We start from the raw sequence: 22,315 nt of genomic DNA on the forward strand, positions 1-22,315 counted from the left end.
ATTCTAATGAATGGCAATTAATCTGAAAACTCAAGCCAATTATTAGCTTATTAAAGCATTTTTAACTGTTTATATTTCTGTTGCTAAATAGCATATAACTAGGCGTGGTGAGTTCGTATTTTTTTTCTTGTAAAAAACAATGTCTTAAACACGTTTCAAAGAAATAAGATAAATCATCCATTCAGGTTATACCATCAATCAACCAAGTTTAATAAATTAATTTTATTTTAATTAGACAATAAAAAAATATACAACAATAATAAGCAGACATTTTTTAAAATCATGATACCTAAAAAAAAAGTATTTGGAATGTATGGAATTGAATAAAAAAAATTTAGATTGAGTCAACTTGAAATAATCTAATAAAGATGTAACTTAGGTAATAAAAAGGGAGCCAACCCGAGTAAACCCATGATCTAGATCATAAGATCGAGATATCCTGATAAAAAATTAAAGAAAATCACAAAGGCATAATTTTTTTTCTAAAAAAACTAATATCAAATAATGAAATAATATATATATATATATATATATATATTAATCCATGTTAACTTTTCAAACTCGTGACCTGGATCATTAAACTAAAAGAAGCATCATATAAAAAAAAATGACAAAAGCATAATCACCAATAAATCAAATGTTGAAAAATAAATACAAAAGAAAATTAATTACACAAACAAATATAAAAAAAAAAAAGATGAAAAGAATAAAGATGAAAATCCAAATAAAAAATAAATTATAGGGCAACTAAAATTTTTAATTGAAGGTTTAAATTCAAAAGAAAATAAAAGAAAAAGAAAAAGGAACCAAATTGAAAAAAAATAACACACAATAAACTTGGATTGAATGATGAAATTAAAAACTAATAAAATTTTTTTTAAATAAAAGAGTTAAGAAAAAAATTCATGAATCAAAAGGATAAGGACTAAATTGAAAAAAAAATATAAATGAAAAATTAAAATTGAAAAACTAAATTTGAAATAAATCTTTTACAAAAAAAAAATCAAGGATAAAAATAAAAAAATTAAAAGAAAAATAATCGAAGTAGGAATGCAAAAAAACAAAGAAGATCAATCGGTCAGGGCAAATATTATTTGATTGAGGGGAAAAATCATAATTCATTGTAAAATGAGTATAGTGCTAAGTAAAAACAACGTTTCGCAGCCCCTTTTCTTTCTAGTTTATTTTATTATAATCCCACCAATTTGTGATTAAGTACTAATCTCGGCCTGAAACCTTCACTTCAATATTTAAAAGGCTTTGCTCTGCTATTTTTTAAACTAAACGGTTTCATGATAATAATATTCCAAAGATGGATTAATATAATATATTGATTCATAAATAAAAAGGTTTATATAATTCATGACTTTTATCAGCTATTAACAAAGCAAAAATGATTAGTTTTATGCTTGGCGTGACTAATAATCCAAAGTAATTTTCTTGACTGCATTTGAGCTTGTGGTCTAGCGGTAAAAAAGTTTTGTGTCCTTTCTTTGCATTAGAGTTCAAGTCTTATTTATGAATGTTTATCACTCTTACAGTGTCTTACTTGTTTATTAGGCTTGCAAGATATTCAGTGAGTCTGAGGGATTAGTCGTGGTGTGCGGAAACTGACCCGGAACCCTGGTTTACCAAAAAAAAAACGTAATTTTCTTGACTTTTCGGGGCTTGAAAATGACTCACATGGCGGGTTTCCTTTCATTTTATAGTGAATCAGGTTTTTCTGGGGTTTATTTCGCATTTGATGATGCATGTGAATGATTACATGGTTTTCAACGTTCTATCAGGTTAACAAGAAGAGTACAGAAGCACAAGAAAACAACAGTGTTACCGCTAAGAACTGAATCGCACTTGACATTTATGAACTGTGAAGCGCAATAATCTGGCAGTCCACAGCATCCATGGACATATCTGCAGGAAATGGATGGCGCTGTAGTCTGTTTTTGATGGAGCTCATTTAGGCTACTTAAACAATGCATTAATCTCTCCATGTCTTACAATAGAAAAGCTACAATTCAATCTCTTTCATGACAGTGATGATTTCTATGTCTGTCTCCTGGGTGCTTGAAGACAGGTTGCTTAGGGGAATCAGTTGTATTTCTTAATTCAACTCTGTCAATAAGTCTAAGCAATAAAGATTGATGAAAAGGGTAGACTGGCTCTTTCAGGCTTAGATTTCATCATTAAAATTAAAAAAAAAAAAAAAAAAAAACCCTGTAAACAATAGCATTGTAGGGAGGATTATACCCTTTGTCTGAGTCAAAGCAAAATTCATGGAATTAGCATCGCCTGACAGTATATCCACTTGGCGGTGCTCCCTCGCTGTAATTTAAGAGAAAACTCCATCTGGTTCCATAAGAGGCTTAAACTGAAAAAAGAACAAGGGAGTATGGACAAACAAGAAGACCTTTTCAACTCTCCATTCTCATTTGACAGGATCTTCAAAGACCCTCGTATAAATGCCATTTGACCGGCCAACACAACACAGCCAGAGCAATAAACATAGCCTCCAACAACACAAAAGAGAATATAAAGAACTTAGTGCTCATAAAGAAAGAAAAGAAAGAAAGAAAGATATGGCTAGGAAGAGAAAGGTCAGGGAAAGTGTTGAGGACAAGAACTCTAGTGAAGGAGCCATGGCTTTGGATGAGATGGTTAAGGAAGCTGCAGCAGCACTAGGAGGAGCTAGGAGAGCTAGAAAGAGATTTGTTGGTGTTCGACAAAGGCCATCAGGTAGATGGGTGGCTGAGATTAAGGACACCATACAGAAAATAAGGGTGTGGTTAGGCACCTTTGATACTGCTGAGGAAGCAGCAAGAGCCTATGATGAAGCTGCTTGCTTGCTTCGCGGTGCTAATACAAGAACTAACTTCTGGCCTTGTTCTCCAACTTCTTCAACAACTCCAGCTCTTCCCTCAAAGATTACTAACCTTCTCCTCCAAAGGCTTAAAGCAAGAAACAACTCTTGTGATCCTTCCAAAACCTCTCAGCCCCACAATCTGCAGCAAAAACTAGTGGAGGAATATAGAGAACCAGCAACCGATTTCTCAGACACCCAATTCACTGATTTCCTCGACCATCCTGACGATTACCCCGTGTGCAACGACGGCACCATTGACACTAATGCGAGTGCATTTGATTGCACGACAACAAGTCTTGGGCCATGCTTAACAGAGAAAGAAGATAGCGGGGGGAAAGAATGGGACTTCGACTATAGCTGGAGTGATGTAGCACAGTCATCTAGTGGTGATGGTAACAACTTGGGAGGTGAAGGAGAAGAAGATGGAGAGGAAGAGAAAGAAGGGAACGACATAGGAGCTTTGGATTTCCATTTTTTTGATGATGTTGGATCTCTTTTTTACTACTCTCCTTTTGAGATTGCTGAAGATTTTGAGGAGCCAGTGGAGGCTGAGTGCTATGGAGATGAGCCTTCTATGCTTAAAGCAGCCATGAAGAGAATGAAATATGAGAGGAAGTTCTCAGCTTCTCTTTATGCTTTTAATGGAATCCCTGAATGCTTAAAGTTGAAGCTTGGATCGGGAAATGCCAAGGGAAAAGGACGTTCTGATCAATTAACCGAACTTCGAAATGCATGTAACGGTAGAAAGGAGGGGAATAGAGCAGAAGAAGAAAGCTTGGAAGCGATGCAGAAACAGGATGATTACTCACAAAGCTCAACGGAAATGGGATCTTCTTCCTCTTCTTTGATTAATGATGGTGAATTGTCACTTTGGAACTCTCTTGATCTACCGCCAATCTGCTTCATAAACTAATTGACAGAGGATCTTCCTTTCATATGCATTTCACGCTCCAATATATTAACCATCCCACATTCCATTTTTCGCAATTGCTCAACTTCAGATTTTTGTTGACATGTAATATTAGCTTTCTAGCCAACAACAGAAAGCACCTGTTAATCTTGTATCAAGTTCAGAAGTCATGAACAGTTGAAGAAAATTCAGATGTATAGATCTATGAAGCATTTGAGGCTTGATTGAATCATTTGGACAGCAAACAAAAAAAGAACTGTGTGTCTGTTCTGCTCTTTTAATTCTTAACTGATAATAATCACTTTTTTTTTTTTTTTGATCAAATGATAATAATCACTTTGAAAGGATTAGTGGGGTGATTGTCATGAATTCTAGTTCTTGTTTTCCAGTAAGAAAATCTAAAGATGGAAAGCAAAACGTTTTGCAGGAATTTAGGAATCTGGACTTGGCCTTGAACGTTTTGCTCGTTTGTTTTCCTGGATTATCATCAAACCTTCCACGTATCCGCCATCAGAGCGATACTGTTTACCAAGGTGAAAACAGGGCAGAAAAAAAAGAGAGACAAAAACAGGAATCTCCGTGGAAATGTATGGCAAGAGGCATTCAAAGATTTGCCGTTCATCACACCAAAGACATTAGATAATTTTTCAAGAGGATGACTTGCCATTCAAGTAATCGAACAACACGTCTCTCAGAGATGATCCATCATCGGACCAAATTGAGCCAACAATTAATGTGTTCAACCAAAGCTTGCTCTTGATGCTCCCACCAAATATAGGCAGAGGCAGAACTAGAAAATCTTAGCTGGGGTTGTCATCGTAAAAACTACAAGTTTAAAGACCAAGGGGACTAAATGCATAACTATTATGAAAAAAATTGAAAATTTAAGAGCTAAAATTAAATTTTTCTCAAAACTTTTGGGGGTGCCAAGATCCCTCAAAGCTTGTCATAGATCTGCCCCTGCCCGTAGAGATATGGTCATTTGTCCGTATATGATTTGCCAAAATCAAATGAAGAGAATCGTAAAAAGAGTCAAATAGCTGGGAAGGGTGACAGAAATTTTTTTTTGTACCATTTACACTTGAGTTACTGTTTGTTGGCTCACGTTTTATATATTTTTAATGTTAATATGACTCTAGAAATCAAGGATTAACAAAATTGCATAATTTTTATATGAGATCGTGATTTTTTTTTATAAAAATAAAAAAAACAAATTATAAAAAATAATTTAAAATAAATCAAATATTAAATGCTAAAATTTATATAAAAAAATCAATTAAATCTAAAAATTCATTTTGAACCATGTTTTTTACCCAAAAACACAAAACAATAATAATAATAATAAAATTAATAACACCCTAAAAACCTATATAAACATGTTGCTACCTTCAAAAAAACATTTAAAAAAAAAAAAAAAAACACTCTTAAGACCTAAATAAACATGTTTTTGCCTTTTAAAACCCAAAAAAATAAAATCCAAAAGTTAAAAATAAACTCGAAATCCAAACATCTTGATATTAAATCTATTGTCATAGACAATTTCAATGTAAAATAACACACTGGTAGGACCATCCTCATTGATGAATTGTTTTGACACCAAGATAAATGAAAAATAAGAGAAACGAAATCTTGGGTCAAAAGGGAATTTTTGAAAAACAAAAAGGACTAAAAAGGGTAAGTTATAAAGTTAGAGAACCAAAGTTGATGTTTTGGTCAATTTCCAAACCATCAAGTTTCTTCCATGTTTTTCAAAATCCCCATCTTTCAATTTCATTGGCCATTGAAGGATCCAATTGAGAGAGAGAAAATTGTGAAAGAATGAGCAATAAACATTTGAGCTCTATAAACTAATTGCTATTGTCATTCTCAAAAGAAATACTAATGGCAGTCCAATTTTGAGGGCTCATTTGAGCCTTTTCAGTCCAAATCACGGAAATGGATAGAAGGAAGAAAATTATTTGGAGCATCACTCAGTGGTGACAAACATCGGCTGTTGGGAGATGCCTAGCTGGATAGCTTGAAATACATAATTACAATAACATGTGCATGCACAATTATAGTTACCATAATGGCATAATTTAATGAAAAGCAGCTAGATTCGGTTATCCTTTCTTAGAAATTATAAGAACAGAAATGGTTACATAACTTTTGAGAGAAATCCTAGTTAAGATAAAACCACTGTGAGAAACAAGACTACTGGTGCTTTTACCATCTGCACTGTAGGATGTTGGCCTCAAGCAACTACTACTACTCATGAAACCAAGGGAAAATTTAAGACATTAAAGACAGGCTAAGCCGGAAAGTTATATACATCATGAGTGAATTCCTACTCACAGGCATGACATGAGATCCATGGCAAAGGTCTTCTCGAAAGGCTACCTACAGGACCCGGAGCTGAGCTAGAAAAGCTGCACAAAGATCCAAGAAGAGAAACTGCGGGCCCTGTACTCTTTGCAAGTCCAGCAGGTACTTCTCGTCACGAGTTTTGTATAGCTGTCACAACCATTGAAATTGCAAAAATATTAGCCATCATACTCTGAATCAGCTCAATGCAACAATCTACAGAGCTACTGACATGAAAAATGATCTTTTATCAGCAGGGCGACATTTGGAAATGACTAAATAGAAACAATGTTTAGAGCATCTTAATTCTCTTTTGTCCACACACCGAACCCAACAAGTTACAAACTTTCCTGTATAAATTCTTTCAAGGAGGGTCGAAGTGCAATTATTAAAGAAGCAATCAGAATGGTTAACATCACCTGCACTTCAAACTTGACCACATTTGGTGAGTTAATGATTCCATCATTTTCAATAATAGTGGGTTCATCCCCAAAGAAATGATTGTAGTGTGCTGGATGGTTAACCATTCCTTCATGGTGACCGGGAGTGCCTGGAATCCACCTGCACTTCATATTGTACTGACCAATTTTCTTCCAGCATACATTCAGTTCTTGCAAAGCTTTGAGAACTTCTGTCATTATTTCACGAGGGTGGGCTCGAGACTGTCAAAGAGTAGGGGGAGAATATGATCAATTATAATTGTAACACAACCACAGGGAGTCATAATAAAGCCATTCACTCCATCATCATTGCACATGTTCCACAAACTATGACTTGAAATAGTTGCCTAGACTTCCCTAACATTATAGGTAAACAAGTAGATTTCAATTTCTTTGTATATCATGTTACTTGTATAGGAAGGCATCACAAAACCTTGAACTCTTTAGCAGATCAAACAATCAAACCCCCTTCACTTGTACTAGAATTGACTCATAGCATCCGACACCATTGGAAACACCTAAAATGCCAAGAAACTTAACCTGAAGGCCAAGAGCCCATTTCCTCTCCACTGGGAACTGTGATTTCAAACCCATTCCTTGATAATCCATGAATCCTGGAAGGCGGTGTCCTCCAGCTGGAGACAAAGGTTCGTTTGGATGCATTCGATTGAATGCAGTTTCCTATAAAATCCAGATAAAAAGGGGTCAAAATGAAAATGGAAACAAAAAAAGAGTCCAGTGTTTTTTTTTCTCTGGTAAAAAAAAAAGAGGGGGGAAAAATTGTTGACAGTAAAATATAACCATGGATCACAAAATGATTGAAATAGCAGTGCATGGAGTAATATCCCACTTTGGCACACCACATATGTGGCACACACATTCACAAGATGCCAAAATTTAGAGGTTTCAATCTTTTAAAAACCATTATCAACTCAAGATAACTTCCTACACATAAAAAACAATGGGGACACAATTTTCTTCCTCTCTATAGTAAACTTGGAAACCAAACGCACCATAGTTTCTTGGAACTCAGCTCCAAGATAGCCATTGGAAACACGAAATCGATTGTCCAATAACAAATAGTAAGCAACAGTAGCCTGAAAAAAACATGGTAAGTGATGAGGCCATATCTTAATTTTGTATACAAAACGAGATTTAAGAGATCAATCAGAGTCCAAACCTCATTTTGCATTCTGTTGCGAAGAGATTCAATAAGTTGGATCCTGTCAAATCCCATCTTGACAACATCCTGGAGAATCTCCTCGTCAATCTGCAGCAATGACAACCAATGGTTCAATAAATTACTTGATAAATCTCTTCAAACACGAGAAAAAAAAATAGACCAAACCTTTTTAGCTTGTTGCAATGTATCTGGTGGGGGCACTGCCAAATAACGGGGAAGGCGAGCTTGGAACCATGGGTGTTGACGAATTTCAGGAATGGTCATTCGCTTCATTGGATCAACCACAAGCATCCTTGGGATGAGATCTCTTGCGCCGGGTGATAAATGGCTGGGAAGAGTATATATCCCATCCTAAAGAACAAAATGATATAGACAGAGAACATGAAAGTTAAATCCATGGGCAAATGAAATGCAATAAAATGATCCTAATCTTAGAGAACTCACGATGGCCCATTAACTTAAGGTGTTACATAGACGAGCTCCTCCATATTACAAACCATGGCAACACTCCCTATCCTAACAACAAGTGATTCATATTCTTAAATCAAACTCGGAACATGCTAGGTGAGCCTAGCAAATGGCACAATCATGATCAAATCCAAGAGAATCTACATAGAAGAACAAGCTAAAAAAGAACAAGTAATGTAACATGGGCCACAGCTGGACAGCTAGTGATAATATGTTAGAGAAATTATAACCAACTCAAAAGCTTAAGATCAGTGCCTCACTTAAATTCTTATTTTTATCTATTGGTCTTGGAATTACTGATTTACTAAACTATTAACTAATGAGATCATAAATAACAAATGTTTAAAATAAAGTGTTTGGCCAGGAAATTATATTGCAGAGCCTTCGAATCTAACAAAAAAGTTTCAAATAACAAAAAAGAATTCTGGGACACATAGTATTCAGCAGAAATACAAAATTCATGTCAAAGCATGCATAACTGAACCTATAAGATAAAAGTAATACATAGAAAATTAAGTCTACAAACTCTATTAGCTCGACAATATTCTAAAGATGTTGATGACCTGAAACCATGAGTCCGTTGAGTGAAAGGCCATTAGTTATGCCCTGATCCTAGTCAAAAGAATTCCCAATACCTTTATTTTCTTAAAGAGGTTGGGAATGTTTTCATCATCGAAAGGTAGTGTACCGCAGAGAAGAGCATACAATATAACACCACAACTCCATACATCTACTTCAGGTCCAGCATACAGTTTCCCAGAAATCACCTGCAAAATAAACAAGTAAATAAACAAACAAATCATGCATAAAAAACCTTCAAGGTAAAACCAATACATGGGCACCTGTATTTTACATTAAATATATGGGTGTAAGGAGAGCCTCCTTTTTTCAATTAAATCTTTATAACAAGTAATTCCACAACTCCATACCTCTGGTGCAGCATAGTTTGGGCTTCCACAACTTGTCTTAAGGAAATGACCATCACGCATTATATTGCTCAACCCAAAATCAGCTATCTTCACATTCCATTTAGAATCCAATAACAGATTCTCAGGCTTGAGGTCTCTATGAACAACCATATTCCTGTGGCAATATTCCACACCGGATATTATCTGCACCAACACAGAATTTTGCACACTATAACTAAATTGCAAAAATGAAGGTAAGCTATATGAGGATTGTGATGCATGTTAGTAGGCAATAGTACTTGTTGGAAGAAATTCCGTGCTTCATCTTCCTGCAATCTACCCTTCTCCACAATATAATCAAAAAGCTCCCCAGACTTCACATACTCCATTACAACATATATGTCAGTTGGTGTTTCTATAACCTCATAAAGTCGTATAATGTGGGGATGCATAAACAATCTCAAGATTTTGATTTCTCTTCTCACTGCAAAAGGGAAGAAGAGGGAGCACATAAGCAAATCAAAATGAACTGTATAAGTCGTTGAAAATCTGAACAAAACTATCATGCAAGAGGAGAGGAACAAAACCTTCAACTCCCCAAAAAACTGTTAAAATAACCTCAGATATAAATCTTTATAATCTCAGTATTGCATTCTGTATTTCAGGTTTCAAATGACCTCCTTTTAATCATATAAATACTGTTAGTCACTATGGGAAAAATATCATCCATGCAAATCATGAGATGGGAGCATCCATCATCAAAGATAAAGGAACAGCAGATTACCCAAGCAATCCTACTCACTTTGATAGAAAAGGAGTCATGGATCATCCATACCTTTTTCTTCCATCTCCATGTTTTTTATCTTACGACGGTTAAGTATCTTGACAGCAACTTTGTGCCCAGTCAATACATGCTCTGCTATTTTTACCTTTCCAAAGGAACCGATTCCAAGAGTTTTACCAAGTTTGTAATTTGGTAAATACATATCCACACCACTGCTGCCTCTGTGAGATGGCCCATCCATTTTCCTATTCAAATAGAATGGAGAAAAACATAAATTCAGAGAAACATGAAAGCAACTACACAAATATATCATGTGTTGTATTTATGCACTAGCATGTTGAGGTGGGCTTAGAACTGGAAGCATCAATAAAGCACATCAGCATGGCATTTCAAGGAAACTAGTTCAATATAAATAGAAGAGGTTGGCTTATAAAACAACATTTAATGCATATGTAGAAATAACCTTCAGGCAATGACACAAGTGCTAACTCATATGCACCAATCAACAATCCAATGTGTCACTTGAAATCAATTACGAAAACCAGCTATGGTAGCATGCTAATAACAGAGGCTTCAAGAGCACCTATATGAACAGTCTCCAGATTCATTGTTGATAAAAACCCACATGTTGTGGGAATGGAATCAAATAACTGCCATGAAGCAGTGGAACCATTCAGAATAACACCTTTAACAGCCTTTGATTACCAGTAACAGCCATTGCAGCAATCAATGTGTCGCAGCCATTTCACTTGACACTGTCAATGTATTACTTTCAGGAACACTTCGAGACATCTCTTAGTTATGCATATATTAAGCTCGGTTGTGAAAAACTTTAATCAAGTAATAAGGTAATGCAGGTATTTATTCATTTAAAGTATGAAGATATTCATTTATAGTAAAACTAATAAAACCTGTTCACTAAAGAAAATTTGTTAAGTTTGTTAAACAACTGAGCAACGGCAAACAGCCATGACCATTAAGCATCCCCCACGATCACCACGGCATCATGATCCTAACTGAAATTTAAAACCCTGGCTGTGGGTCCCACTGGTGGGGTTTCACGCTATAATTTCACCAGCAGTGAGATCTATAGAGCATCTAAATACTCACTTTAATAAACAACTGCTCTTACCACTTCCCTATTATAAATTCTATTGTCCAAGCAGTTCCCTTATTTCCTAAGATTTTGAAGAAACAACAGCAGCCGATGAATAAAAACAGCATGCTCGTAAGCAGGCATGCATGGTTACAATGCAATACAAAAGAAAGACTAACGATCACAGATACAAATGAAATAAAGACAGTGCAAAGACAATCACAAGCAATTTCAAAAACCCATATAAACTCTTACAAAGCAGTAAAATTTACCAAAATGTTAATCCCTAAGAATCTCATAAATCCCAAGATTTCACATTTCCAAGAAAGACAAGTTAATCCCTAACGCACACTCATAATTGATGATTTCATCCAATTCAAATAACATGCCAGAGAATTTTTAGCCCTAATTGAACAACTCAACCTTATAAAAAAAAAAAAAAATCGAGAACCCATTAATAAAATAAAATAAGATTGGGAACTTATCAAAATCAGATAAAATTAAGCTCCGATTGCACAGGAAAGAACAAGATAATGTAAATTTGAATCAAGTAAAGAACCCTAGCTTCCACAGATCTTACATAAAACCATAAAAAAAAAAAAAAAAAACAGTTAAGCCAAACATTTTACAATCAAATACATACACAGACTTACCTAGAATGTGAGAATCCGAGCTCAAAAAAGAGAAGAAGAGAGAGAGATTGCAAGATTCTATAACGAGACAGTTGTAATCATGGATTAACGAGAATTATTATTTGTACTAAAACGTATGAGACTAATTTCTTTTGTTGTTAATTCTCTCTCTTTCTCTCCGTGGTTGGTTCTTGTTTGCGTGCTCTCTCTCTCTCTCTCTCTCTCTCTGTGAGTTACAGATTCTCTCTCTCGAGAAGACAACAAAATCCACCTTCATCTCTTTTTTCTTTTTTTTTCTCTCATATTTTTCCCTTTCTCATTTAATGACTCGAATTGCCCTCGGTGTCTTTGATTAATGGCAACGGTATCCTGTGTTGGGCATTGTAATTCTTTTCAGGTGTTGGGGGTAAATATGGGAATGAAATAGTAAACGAGGAGTAGGTTGCGTAGATTCTCCTCACAATAAAAGAGGTAAGAAAAAGAAAAGATTGATTAGTGAAAAATTAAATCAGAAAATAAATAAAAAAGAGACGTTTAAATTAAGCATAAAAGGGTATGAGTAATTTATAGATATTCTTTTTAAAAAACTTTATTTAGAAAAAATAGATGAATGAAACGGAAAGCAGCCATGGATAGGTTTGTATGGCACCACATGCTGAGTCATAAGCAGCTAAGGATTTATGTTCTCTTGTCGTTTGATTTCAATTGAATGATGATTTCAAAAAAGAATTTTGGTAGGCATACCACATTTCTTTCTTTTTTATGATAACAATATTAATCCAAGAGAAAAAAAATAGCAATATTTCAACAATTATGTTGTCCTAATGTGATTTAATATGATTCAATGATCACATTATTTTATTTTTGAAAAAGAGTCATTTTGTTTATCTTACAAAACATTAAAAAAAATGGTTAAATCATGTATTTATATTCATGAAACAACATTCACTATAATAGTATTTTTTATTTTTATTTATTTAATTTCTCCTTTCAACAATTTTTTTTTTAGTTTTTTTTTCAAATTGATCCTTCAATATTGTTTTTTTTTTAATTGTGCTTAATAGTTTTTTTCAATTTTTTTGTTGGGTCATATATTAATTTCATGAATTTAATTTTTTTTTTCTCAATTTCAACATTCAACAATATATTTGTAGGAGGTGGGACTTTATTTTTTTATTTGCTTTCTATATATATATCATGATCTAATGATTCAAGTCGCGTGTTTAATGGGTTAACTCGGATTGATGTGGGTTATTTTATTTTTTGCTGATTTTCTATTTGATTTTTTTTCGATTTCATCATTTAACATGGATTGGTTGGAAATTGAACTTTGTAATTGTTTTTTATTTGTTTTTTAGATTATCCCGGTCTCAAAACTCAAGTTACGAGTTTAGCAGATTGACTTATATTAACTATGTTTATTTTTTTTTCTTTTTATTATAATCTTTTTTTTTGTAACTTTCTATAGAATTATCCTAAAAATACAAATTATATGACTAGTGTGATATAATATCCTATTAAATACATATTTGGTGTTGATTTATTACTCATTATTGAAAAGTGGATCCAATATGGTCTCATTAAAGAATTAGGCAAATCATGTATGCTTCTTTAAAAATATATTTATTATTAATAAAGATATCTTTTATCTTTAATATTAATTTATGTTTGATTAAAAAGTATAGAGTAAAAATAAAGTTTTTTAAAGCAAAAATGCTTTACAAAGAAAATTATAAAGTAGTTATAATTACGAGAACTTCTATTGCATCAAGACATTATTATGAAATGTTCATAGTCAATGCTCTATTAAAACTAGATATTAATTAGAGCTATTGAAACATGTAAATATTATGTTCTTTTTTTTATTATTATTAAAAGAAACAATTGTTCTCATAAGATGAAACATGAGTGATATCTCAAACTAATATGTAAACGTTTGTCAATTGACATGTATACTGAGCTGACTCGTATAAGGATTTCATATGAAGATATCACATGTGGCTATAAAAATACTCATATGATAGTTGTGTAAGTGAGCTTTATACTTAAAATCATTAAGTTCTTTTATATAGAGAATATAATGTTTTGATCCTGACTAGATGTTTCCTTAATCAAAGATAATAAATGGACAAATATTGGATATGTCATAAATTATATGAAAATATTTAAGTGATAAAATATGATTTATTATCCTAGATTAAATAGAGAAAATATCTCATCTGTTATTAAATAATATTAATTAAGAAATCCGTATACAAGATCAAATGAGATTTGAAAAGGGTTTCAAGTCTTATTAAAAAAAATAATTATAGTGTTGAAAATAAATATAATTTAAGAAAGCAGACACACTTTATGCACAAATATCTAAATTGAAATATTATTTATGATGAGATAATAATTATATTGAGAAACTAGTCATAAAAATGTTAAGTTAAACCACTTATAACTTTTCTAATATTTAAAAAAATCATGACTTATTACGCATTTGATCTTCAAATATAAATCAATAAATTTGTTGAATTGATAATAAGTTAAATTATTTAATTAATTTAATCTTATTTTATTTAGGATTGTAGTTCATATTTAGATCAATATGTTATGAACCTAAGGGGTTATAAAAATTAAGAATTATTAGTAAAAAATTAAATTGAGATAATTAATTTGTGAAACTTGATTGTAAATAAGTTTTAGAAAGTGAGGATTAAAATATAAATTTATATAAGAGATTATTATTCTAAACCTGAAAAAATCAAGTAGAGACTTAATTGTATAAATTTCTAGAACTATTATGAAATAATATATATTATTTTTTTTTAGGGGGTAAAATAAATTTTTTCATTAATAGGGCTATCATATTTTTTTTCTATAAATAAAATGTTATGTCTCATATTTCTCTCTATATGTTATGCACTATTTACACATCAAATACACATATACAAATAAGCAGATAAGAAAAGAAAGAGACAGCACTCAAGACATAATTCTTATCTCTTAAAATGGTTTTAAAAGATTTTTGATTTGATGATTGGTGTGGATTATTATTAACGATTGGATAATTGGATGACTTATTACTTATAATAACCTTGTTCATCTAGACTAGAAAGAATAGTTGTTCTTTAGGTAATCTTCACACAAACTTTAAAGGTTTTTAAGACTCCTAATTTTATTTTATTTTAATTTAGTGTTTTTGCTATATTTATGTATTTTGAAAAAAACTAACAAATATAGATGTGGGTTCATCATCCTTAACTTTTAATTTCTCATTATCGATTTTTGTCTACCATGATTCAACGTAAAACCATTGAATTTTTTTTTTTCAATAGGTCAAATCTTAACTTGACATTTTAATTATACCAAAATTTTAACAGAGTTTTTCCGAGTGTCAAGATCCTTCATCATTCACAATTAACACAACTCAAATATTCAATTTAATTATTCTAGATTATTTTCATATTTCATCGTAATCATTATGACACTTTTATTATTCCACATTATCGATATAACCAGAATTTAAAAGAGTAGTAAAATGAACAAACATTCTCCATTTAAAATAAAAGGTGTTAATTATACAATGATATTACTACATGATGATAAGACTTAAATATTATATGCTATTAGTGTTAAAATTTAGTTACAGCATTTTCAAAATTAAAATACATAAGAAGTTTGCAAAAGTCCTTATTATAACCTTAATACTATTAAAAACTAAAGTAATTTATTGCTTGACACAAACATGAAGAAATCCTGAAACCAAAATTTGATTATTTCAACTTGTAATACCAAACTCTTGTTGTGGAGCATAGAAGACATGAAATGCACAAACTTCATGAATCTTGAGATCTAAAATCCATCCCTAACTTTGGGATCAAATGTTTTCCACCATTAAAAGTCCTTTTATTGAAGAAAAGCATTAGACTTCCACTCCAACACAGATTGTAAAGTCCACTTACAGTTCGGATGATAGAGTTTAAAGTGCAGAGTTTCAATTTCACTCCAACACAAGTTGTAGAACTCATTCCTACTGCAATTCCTTTGAAGGGAAAAAAAAATCTTATGGAAGACCAGTTTAAGATAGATGATGCTGATGACAATTTTAGAATCTGCAATATGCAGGAAGGAGAGCCAAATTTTAACCAGCGTTTAGGCTCGATATTGTTAAACGAATTTAATTATCTTTCTTGGTCAAGAGCTGTGACAATTGCTCTTGGTGGAAGATCCAAAATTGGCTATATCAATGGACATATTACACCTCCTGATTCTTCTTCACAGGCGTATGAAGCTTAGCAATGTAAATATCAACTTGTGTTGTCCTGGTTACTCAATTCTATGGAAAATCAGATTGCTGAAATATTCAGCTACTCAGAATCCTCTTTGGCATTTATGGGAAGCAGTGAAAGAGATGTATGGAAATCAAAACAATATAGCTCGTATTTTCCAAATCAATAAGAATCTTGCTAATCTGCAACAAGACGACAAAACCTATGTTCAATTACTTGGAACCTTGAAAGGTATGTGGAGTGAACTTGCTCTTTATCGTCCCCACACAATTGATGCAGTAGAATTACCGAAACGTGAAGAGGAGGACAAGATCTTCCAACTTTTAGCTAGTCTTGGTCCAGACTATGAAGATCTTCGCAGCAGGATCCTTATGAATCCTGATCTTCCATCTCTCACTACTGTATGTGCTACCATTCAAAGAGAAGAAGCTTATAGAAAGGTTATGAATTCTGACTCTAAACTCTCTTTATCAGAATCTCGTGTGTATGCTGTCAACAGATCAATGAACAACAACAGACCTTACAAGGGCAAATGGCCAGATTTGAAATGTCACCATTGCCATAATATTAGTCATTCTATTAGGAGGTGTTGGATTCTTCATCCAGAATTGAACTCTAAATTGTTGTGTTATTTTTTACTCTCAACAAGTTCTTTTTCAAGACCTCGCCACCAAGAAGACGATTGGTGAAGGTTTCTTTTTCGAAGGACTTTATTATTTTTCGAGTCATCCCCAGAATAACAAGTATCGTCAAGTTTCTGTTTTTTCTTCATTTCATCAAGAGCAACATTTATGGCACCAACATCTAGCTCATCCCTCAGACATTGTTCTCACCAAATTAATGCCTAATTTGGATATAAAAAATATTCCATGTGATACATGTCATTTATCTAAGTCTACTAGACTTCTTTTTATGCTTTCATCGTCTAAGGCTAATAAGATGTTTGATCTTGTTCATTCTGATATTTGGGGACCAATTATTGAATCTTTTGATGGCTACAAATATTTTGTCTCATTTATTGATGATTTTTCTCGTGTTACTTGGATTTATCTCCTAAAATCCAAGAGTGAAGTTGTGTGTGTCTTTCAGAATTTTCACATGCTGGTCATAACTCAATTTTCTACGAAAATTAAAATTCTTCGATCTGATAATGACACTGAATCCAAAAATATGACACAATATCTAGCTTTTCATGGCATTTTACATCAGTCTAGCTGTGTTGGAACACCTCAACAAAATAGGGTAGCTAAACGTAAAAACAGAGACTTATTAGAAAAAAACTAGAGCCTTAATGATACACATGCATGTTCCTAAAACATTTTGGTCTCATGGAGTATTATCTGCTGCATATCTAATCAATCGGCTACCTAGCTGAATATTGCACTTTAAATCTCCTTTTGAAGTCTTGCAGAAACAGCCGCCAAATCTATCTCATCTACGAGTGTTTGGTTGCATTTGTTTTGTTCATATAACAAACCTTACATCGAGATAAACTTGATCCAAGGGCAGCTAAATGTGTATTCTTGGGATACTCTACAACCCAAAAAGGATATAAATGCTACCATCCTCCTTCAAAAAAATTGTTTATACCAAGAGATGTCTGATTTGAAGAAAGCGTTATATACTTTAAAGACATGAATCAACAAGACAACATGGCAAAATTGTTTCCTCTACCAAATGTCACTACAGACTTGACACCATCTGCGGATACACTTGTTGTTGCTGACAATTTTCCCACCGTTTCTGGTGGTATGGCCATTAATGAAGGGAATAACAGTCCCATTAATACTCACTATGAACATAGTTTTGCAGACTCTACAGGTGATGGCAACCATAACAAGAACTTGTCTACCACAACAGCAGATATACATGCGGATTCAAGAGTTATCACAAACCTTGAGAATGATTCAGCTAATCAGTCTCTTCAGCCTCTTCTACAACACCCTCCTATCATTTCCATTACCACATATTCTGAGGGAGATTCTGAGAGTGGTTCAGCTAATCAATCTAATTTTGTCAATCACTCTTCTCTCCCACAGCCTCGCAGAAGTCCAACTCATCATCGTGCTCCTCCAACAAAGCTACAAGACTTTGTCACCTATGCTGCTAGACATCCTATGTCTAATTATCTTAAATATCAACATCTCTCAGCTGAACATAGTGCCTTTCTTACTGCTATCTCTGATGTGCATGAACCATGGAATTTTCAAGAGGCTGGTTCAAATAATGAATGGCGAGAAGCTATGCATGATGAGCTACAAGCCCTTGATCAAAATCAAACCTGAAGTGTTGTTAAACTTCCTAAAGATAAACATGTTATGGGCAGTTGCTGGGTATATAAAATCAAGTTTAACTCAGATGGGTCTATTGACAAATACAAGGCGCGTCTTGTGGCTCAGGGCTATACTCAAACTTTTAGCGTGGATTATAAGGAAACCTTCGCACCTGTTGCAAAGATGAACACAATTCGTGTTCTGCTCTTAGTAGCTGTGAACAACAGATGGTTGATGTGTCAAATGGATGTCAAGAACGCCTTTTTGCATGGAAACCTTGAATAAGAAGTCTATATGAAGCTGCCTCCCGGTCACCCACAAGGTTCAGACCCTAACTTAGTATGTCGGCTTCATAAATCTATTTATGGGCTGAAGCAATCTCCATGAGCTTGGCATGCATAATTGAGTGTTGTTCTTGAAGAAAGTGGCTTCAAACGAAGCAATGCAGATTCCTCTTTATTTATTCACCTTGGACCAACAACCAAAGTAATGGTCCTTGTCTACATTGATGACCTTATTATTGTTGGGAATGATAGTGATGTTATATCTCATCTCAAGGCTACTCTACAACAACAGTTTCCAATTAAAGATCTCGGCAAATTAAAATATTTTCTTGGGATTGAAATGGCCACTTCTCACAAAGGGCTATTCCTAAATCAATGCAGGTATATCCTTGATCTGCTTAAGGATGCTAAGATGATAGATGTCAAACCTGCACCTACTCCTTTGGATAGTAAATTGAAACTTAACACAACTAGTGAACCTCTTGGTTCTTTCAATTACTATCAACATCTTGTTGGAAGACTCATTTATCTTACTATTACACGACCTGACAATACCTACGCAATAAGCCTTGTTAGTCAATTCATGCACACTCCTACAGTTTTTCACCTGAATCTTGTTAAGCAAATTTTGCGCTATTTAAAGGGTTCTGCTGGTCGTGGGATTGTTATGACTAATCATGGTCATACTCAGATTACTGGATATAGTGACTCTGATTGGGCTGGTAATGCGATTGATCGCAAATCAACCACTGGTTTATGCATGTTTGTTGGTGGTAATCCAGTCTCCTGGGGTAGTAAAAAGCAACATGTTGTTGCACATTCTAGTGTTGAAGCTGAATATCGTGCGATGGCATCCGCGACGTGTGAACTAATTTGGCTTAAAGGTCTCCTGTCAGATCTAGGATTTTCTAGCAATATTCCAATGACTCTATTTTGTGATAACCAAGCTGCTAAGCATATTGCAGCTAATCTCGTATTCTATGAAAGAACTAAACACATTGAAGTTGATTGTCACTTTATTCGTCAACAAGTTCAATTGCAGGTTATCAAGACATGTTACATCCACAGTCACGACCAACTAGCTGATTTATTCACAAAGGTACTAACTTCAGCTCACTTCCATCATCTACTATCCAAACTTGGCTCAATCAACCCCCTTGATCCAACTTGAGGGGGAGTATTGGAGAAAAGCATTAGACTTCCACTCCAACACAAATTGTAAAGTCCACCTACAGTTCGGATGACAGAGTTTAAAGTGTAGAGTTTCAGTTTCACTCCAACATAAGTTGTAGAACTCATTCCTACTGCAATTCCTTTGCTACTGCAATTAATAGGATAATATTTAATAGTGATATATTCTGATATGAACACTGTAACCCTTCCTTACCTCATTGTAACCCGTTGTATATAAAGCTCTGCTACTGTAAGAGTGTTGATATGAATAAGAAGTATCTTCTTCTCTTTTGTTTCTTCAAGTCTCTTCCCTTTTGTTTCTTCACCTTTCCAACAAGGAGTTATATTCATCATAGTCATCTGTTATTCTTATGTCAATGCACTAAATTTGAATATCCTAAAAATACAAAATATGATTAATAAAGTAATGTTGCTATAATAATATTAATTTTTTTTCCTTTATAATGGAGCATATGAGAATAAAATGCTAATATTACAATTACAAAACAAAGGCAACATGGTCTTTCATTGTTGTAGTTATTGTGGAGCTAGACTTGACGTCCCTTTGAGTTGCTTAAAAAAATTAAGTTGTTTAGTGAAATAAATTATTTATTTATTTATTAATATATTTTTTAACATGTTGCTATCACATTATTTGAGTTTTTCACGCAATCACATATAAAATATTAAAATATTATTTAAAAATTTAAAAAAATTTAGCATCATAGTAGATTTTTATTTAAAAAATAATGCTTGCGATTAAAAAAAATAAGATTTTGTTAAAATAATAAACAAAGGAATAAACAAATAAATAAAGTCTTAAGTAAAAGAACACATTTTTCATACTTATTTCAAATTATGAAAATTTAAAAAACTTTTAATTTATTTGTTGTTGCCTTTTATTCATAAAACATATTAGCATGATATGCAAAGTTTTTAAGATAATTTGCTAAATAACAATACAATGTCTATTTGTTAATTTTTTTTTATTGTAGATATCTTATATAATTTTTAAAAAATTTATTCTAATATTTTTCATATAATTGCTGAGAGATGATTAATTTATTATTTTTTAATTGAAACTTGCATCCATGATCATGATAAGTTTTTACTTAAAAAATACTTCTCATAAGAAAACATGTTTTCATCAAAAATAAAAAAGAAATGGATTAATAAGATTATTAGTTTTTTTAAATATACAATTTTTCCTATTTAGTTTAAAAGTTTTCTTGATTGTTGTTGCTTTTTATTTAATGAGTTATGTTGTTATAAAACAAAATCATTTTGTTGTAAAAAAAAGACTTTAATCAAAAAAAGATAATTTCAATGAAAAAATACATTTATGCTCTATACTTTTATTCATTGTGTTTCATGCAAATATTTATATTTTTTATCATCATATAACTAAAAATATATATTTTAAGAGATAATATTATTAAACCCATCCAAACCCATGATTTAGATAATTAGTTGGGAGAGTTAACTTAATTTTATCTAGATCAATTCAAAATATCATCACTTTCATAATTTTTTAATAAAAAATATTAAATAAACATTGTTCTTTCAATTTTTTTTTTTATAAAAAAGTCGAATATTCAATGGACTATCTTGTTTAGAGGTCAAACCAGGAGATCACTATATTGATTCATTTGAAATAGGCCGAGTTTATTAATATTACAGAAAACTACCCAAGACAGCACATGGACAACTATATAGTAGTATAACTACATGAAAATGAATATAGCAAATAAACTATCATACTACTCATGGCTCTGACAAATCAAGATTGATAATTGAATTTCAAAAAATCCTAAAAAAAAGAATTTAAATAGTTTTGTTCCTAGTCAATCATGGATTAAACTTGAAATAAAAATATCACACAATTTTAAATCAAAGTTGAAATAAAAGGAAAGGATAACTTGGAAAGCTAAATTCTCTATGGCAATATTGGGCGGTTATGGAGATCCGAATCATGAAATTGGATATCCGTAGTGAATCTTGACATAAAAAAAAGGTTTCAAATGGCCTTTTGACTTTTTATAGCAATACGGGACTTTAAATAAGCCTTTTGGATTGGTATGATTTGCGAGGTTTTTTTTTTTTTATGTTTTAAAAATATATTTAAAAAATTTTAAATTTTTTTTAATTTTCTTTTTCTTTTATTGTTTTCAAATTATTTTGATGTTCTAATATTAAAAATAAATTATATATATATAAAATATTATTAATATATATTTTTAACACAAAAAATTATTTAAAAAGTAAATATTAACAAACAAACTTTAAATACTTGGATTAAAATTTAAAAACCATGACCCATTAAAGCAGCGGTACATGTTTGCTCTTCCATGCATGTCAAGTGGATCCGTGAATTCTTTAGCCACATGCCCCACATCACACATCCACTTCAAAAAAAATATGCATAGTCATTGGTAATTGTTTACTTTATTATTTTTTAATTTTTAATTTTAATTTAATCTTGGAGAAAAAACTGATTATATTTTGTTTCATGTTTTATTTGAGGGAAATGGTATCATATAGTATAGGATTAGATCTTCTATTTCAATTATGCAATTATGGTATTTTTTGCTTTTACCACCAATTTTGTTGGGAAAGATTGTCTAACAACTTGCTTAATTCTTGAGTTTGAGTCTATCGTAGATGGAGACTGACGGCAACTTTTA

General features: G+C 32.4%; 3 protein-coding genes across 3 annotated transcripts; 2 read left to right on the forward strand and 1 right to left on the reverse strand.

The window, feature by feature from the left end:
• Positions 1-2,564: 2,564 nt before the first annotated feature.
• On the forward strand, positions 2,565-4,068 carry LOC118049538 (uncharacterized). Its single transcript, XM_035059552.2, has one exon. It carries the CDS (start codon positions 2,577-2,579, stop codon positions 3,771-3,773), a length of 1,197 nt encoding a protein of 398 aa, XP_034915443.1. The 5' UTR covers positions 2,565-2,576; the 3' UTR covers positions 3,774-4,068.
• A 1,745-nt stretch (positions 4,069-5,813) lies between these two features.
• Positions 5,814-11,895, reverse strand: LOC118049539 (SNF1-related protein kinase catalytic subunit alpha KIN10). Its single transcript, XM_035059553.2, has 11 exons — positions 11,646-11,895; positions 9,948-10,141; positions 9,412-9,596; positions 9,134-9,316; positions 8,840-8,971; positions 7,902-8,087; positions 7,734-7,823; positions 7,567-7,650; positions 7,094-7,234; positions 6,533-6,775; positions 5,814-6,263 (listed from the first exon to the last, which is right to left on the reverse strand). Exons 2-11 carry the CDS (start codon positions 10,135-10,137, stop codon positions 6,150-6,152), a joined length of 1,548 nt encoding a protein of 515 aa, XP_034915444.1. The 5' UTR covers positions 10,138-10,141; positions 11,646-11,895; the 3' UTR covers positions 5,814-6,149.
• Positions 11,896-15,581: 3,686 nt separating this feature from the next.
• LOC140954785 (uncharacterized) lies at positions 15,582-16,466 on the forward strand. The gene is made up of 3 exons (XM_073405546.1): positions 15,582-15,895; positions 15,963-16,302; positions 16,401-16,466. The coding sequence occupies exons 1-3, from the start codon at positions 15,582-15,584 to the stop codon at positions 16,464-16,466; spliced, it is 720 nt and encodes a 239-aa protein (XP_073261647.1).
• The last annotated feature ends 5,849 nt before the right edge of the window (positions 16,467-22,315 follow it).

This window comes from Populus alba, chromosome 17, assembly GCF_005239225.2.
Source record: "Populus alba chromosome 17, ASM523922v2, whole genome shotgun sequence".
Classification (NCBI taxonomy): Eukaryota; Viridiplantae; Streptophyta; class Magnoliopsida; order Malpighiales; family Salicaceae; genus Populus; species Populus alba.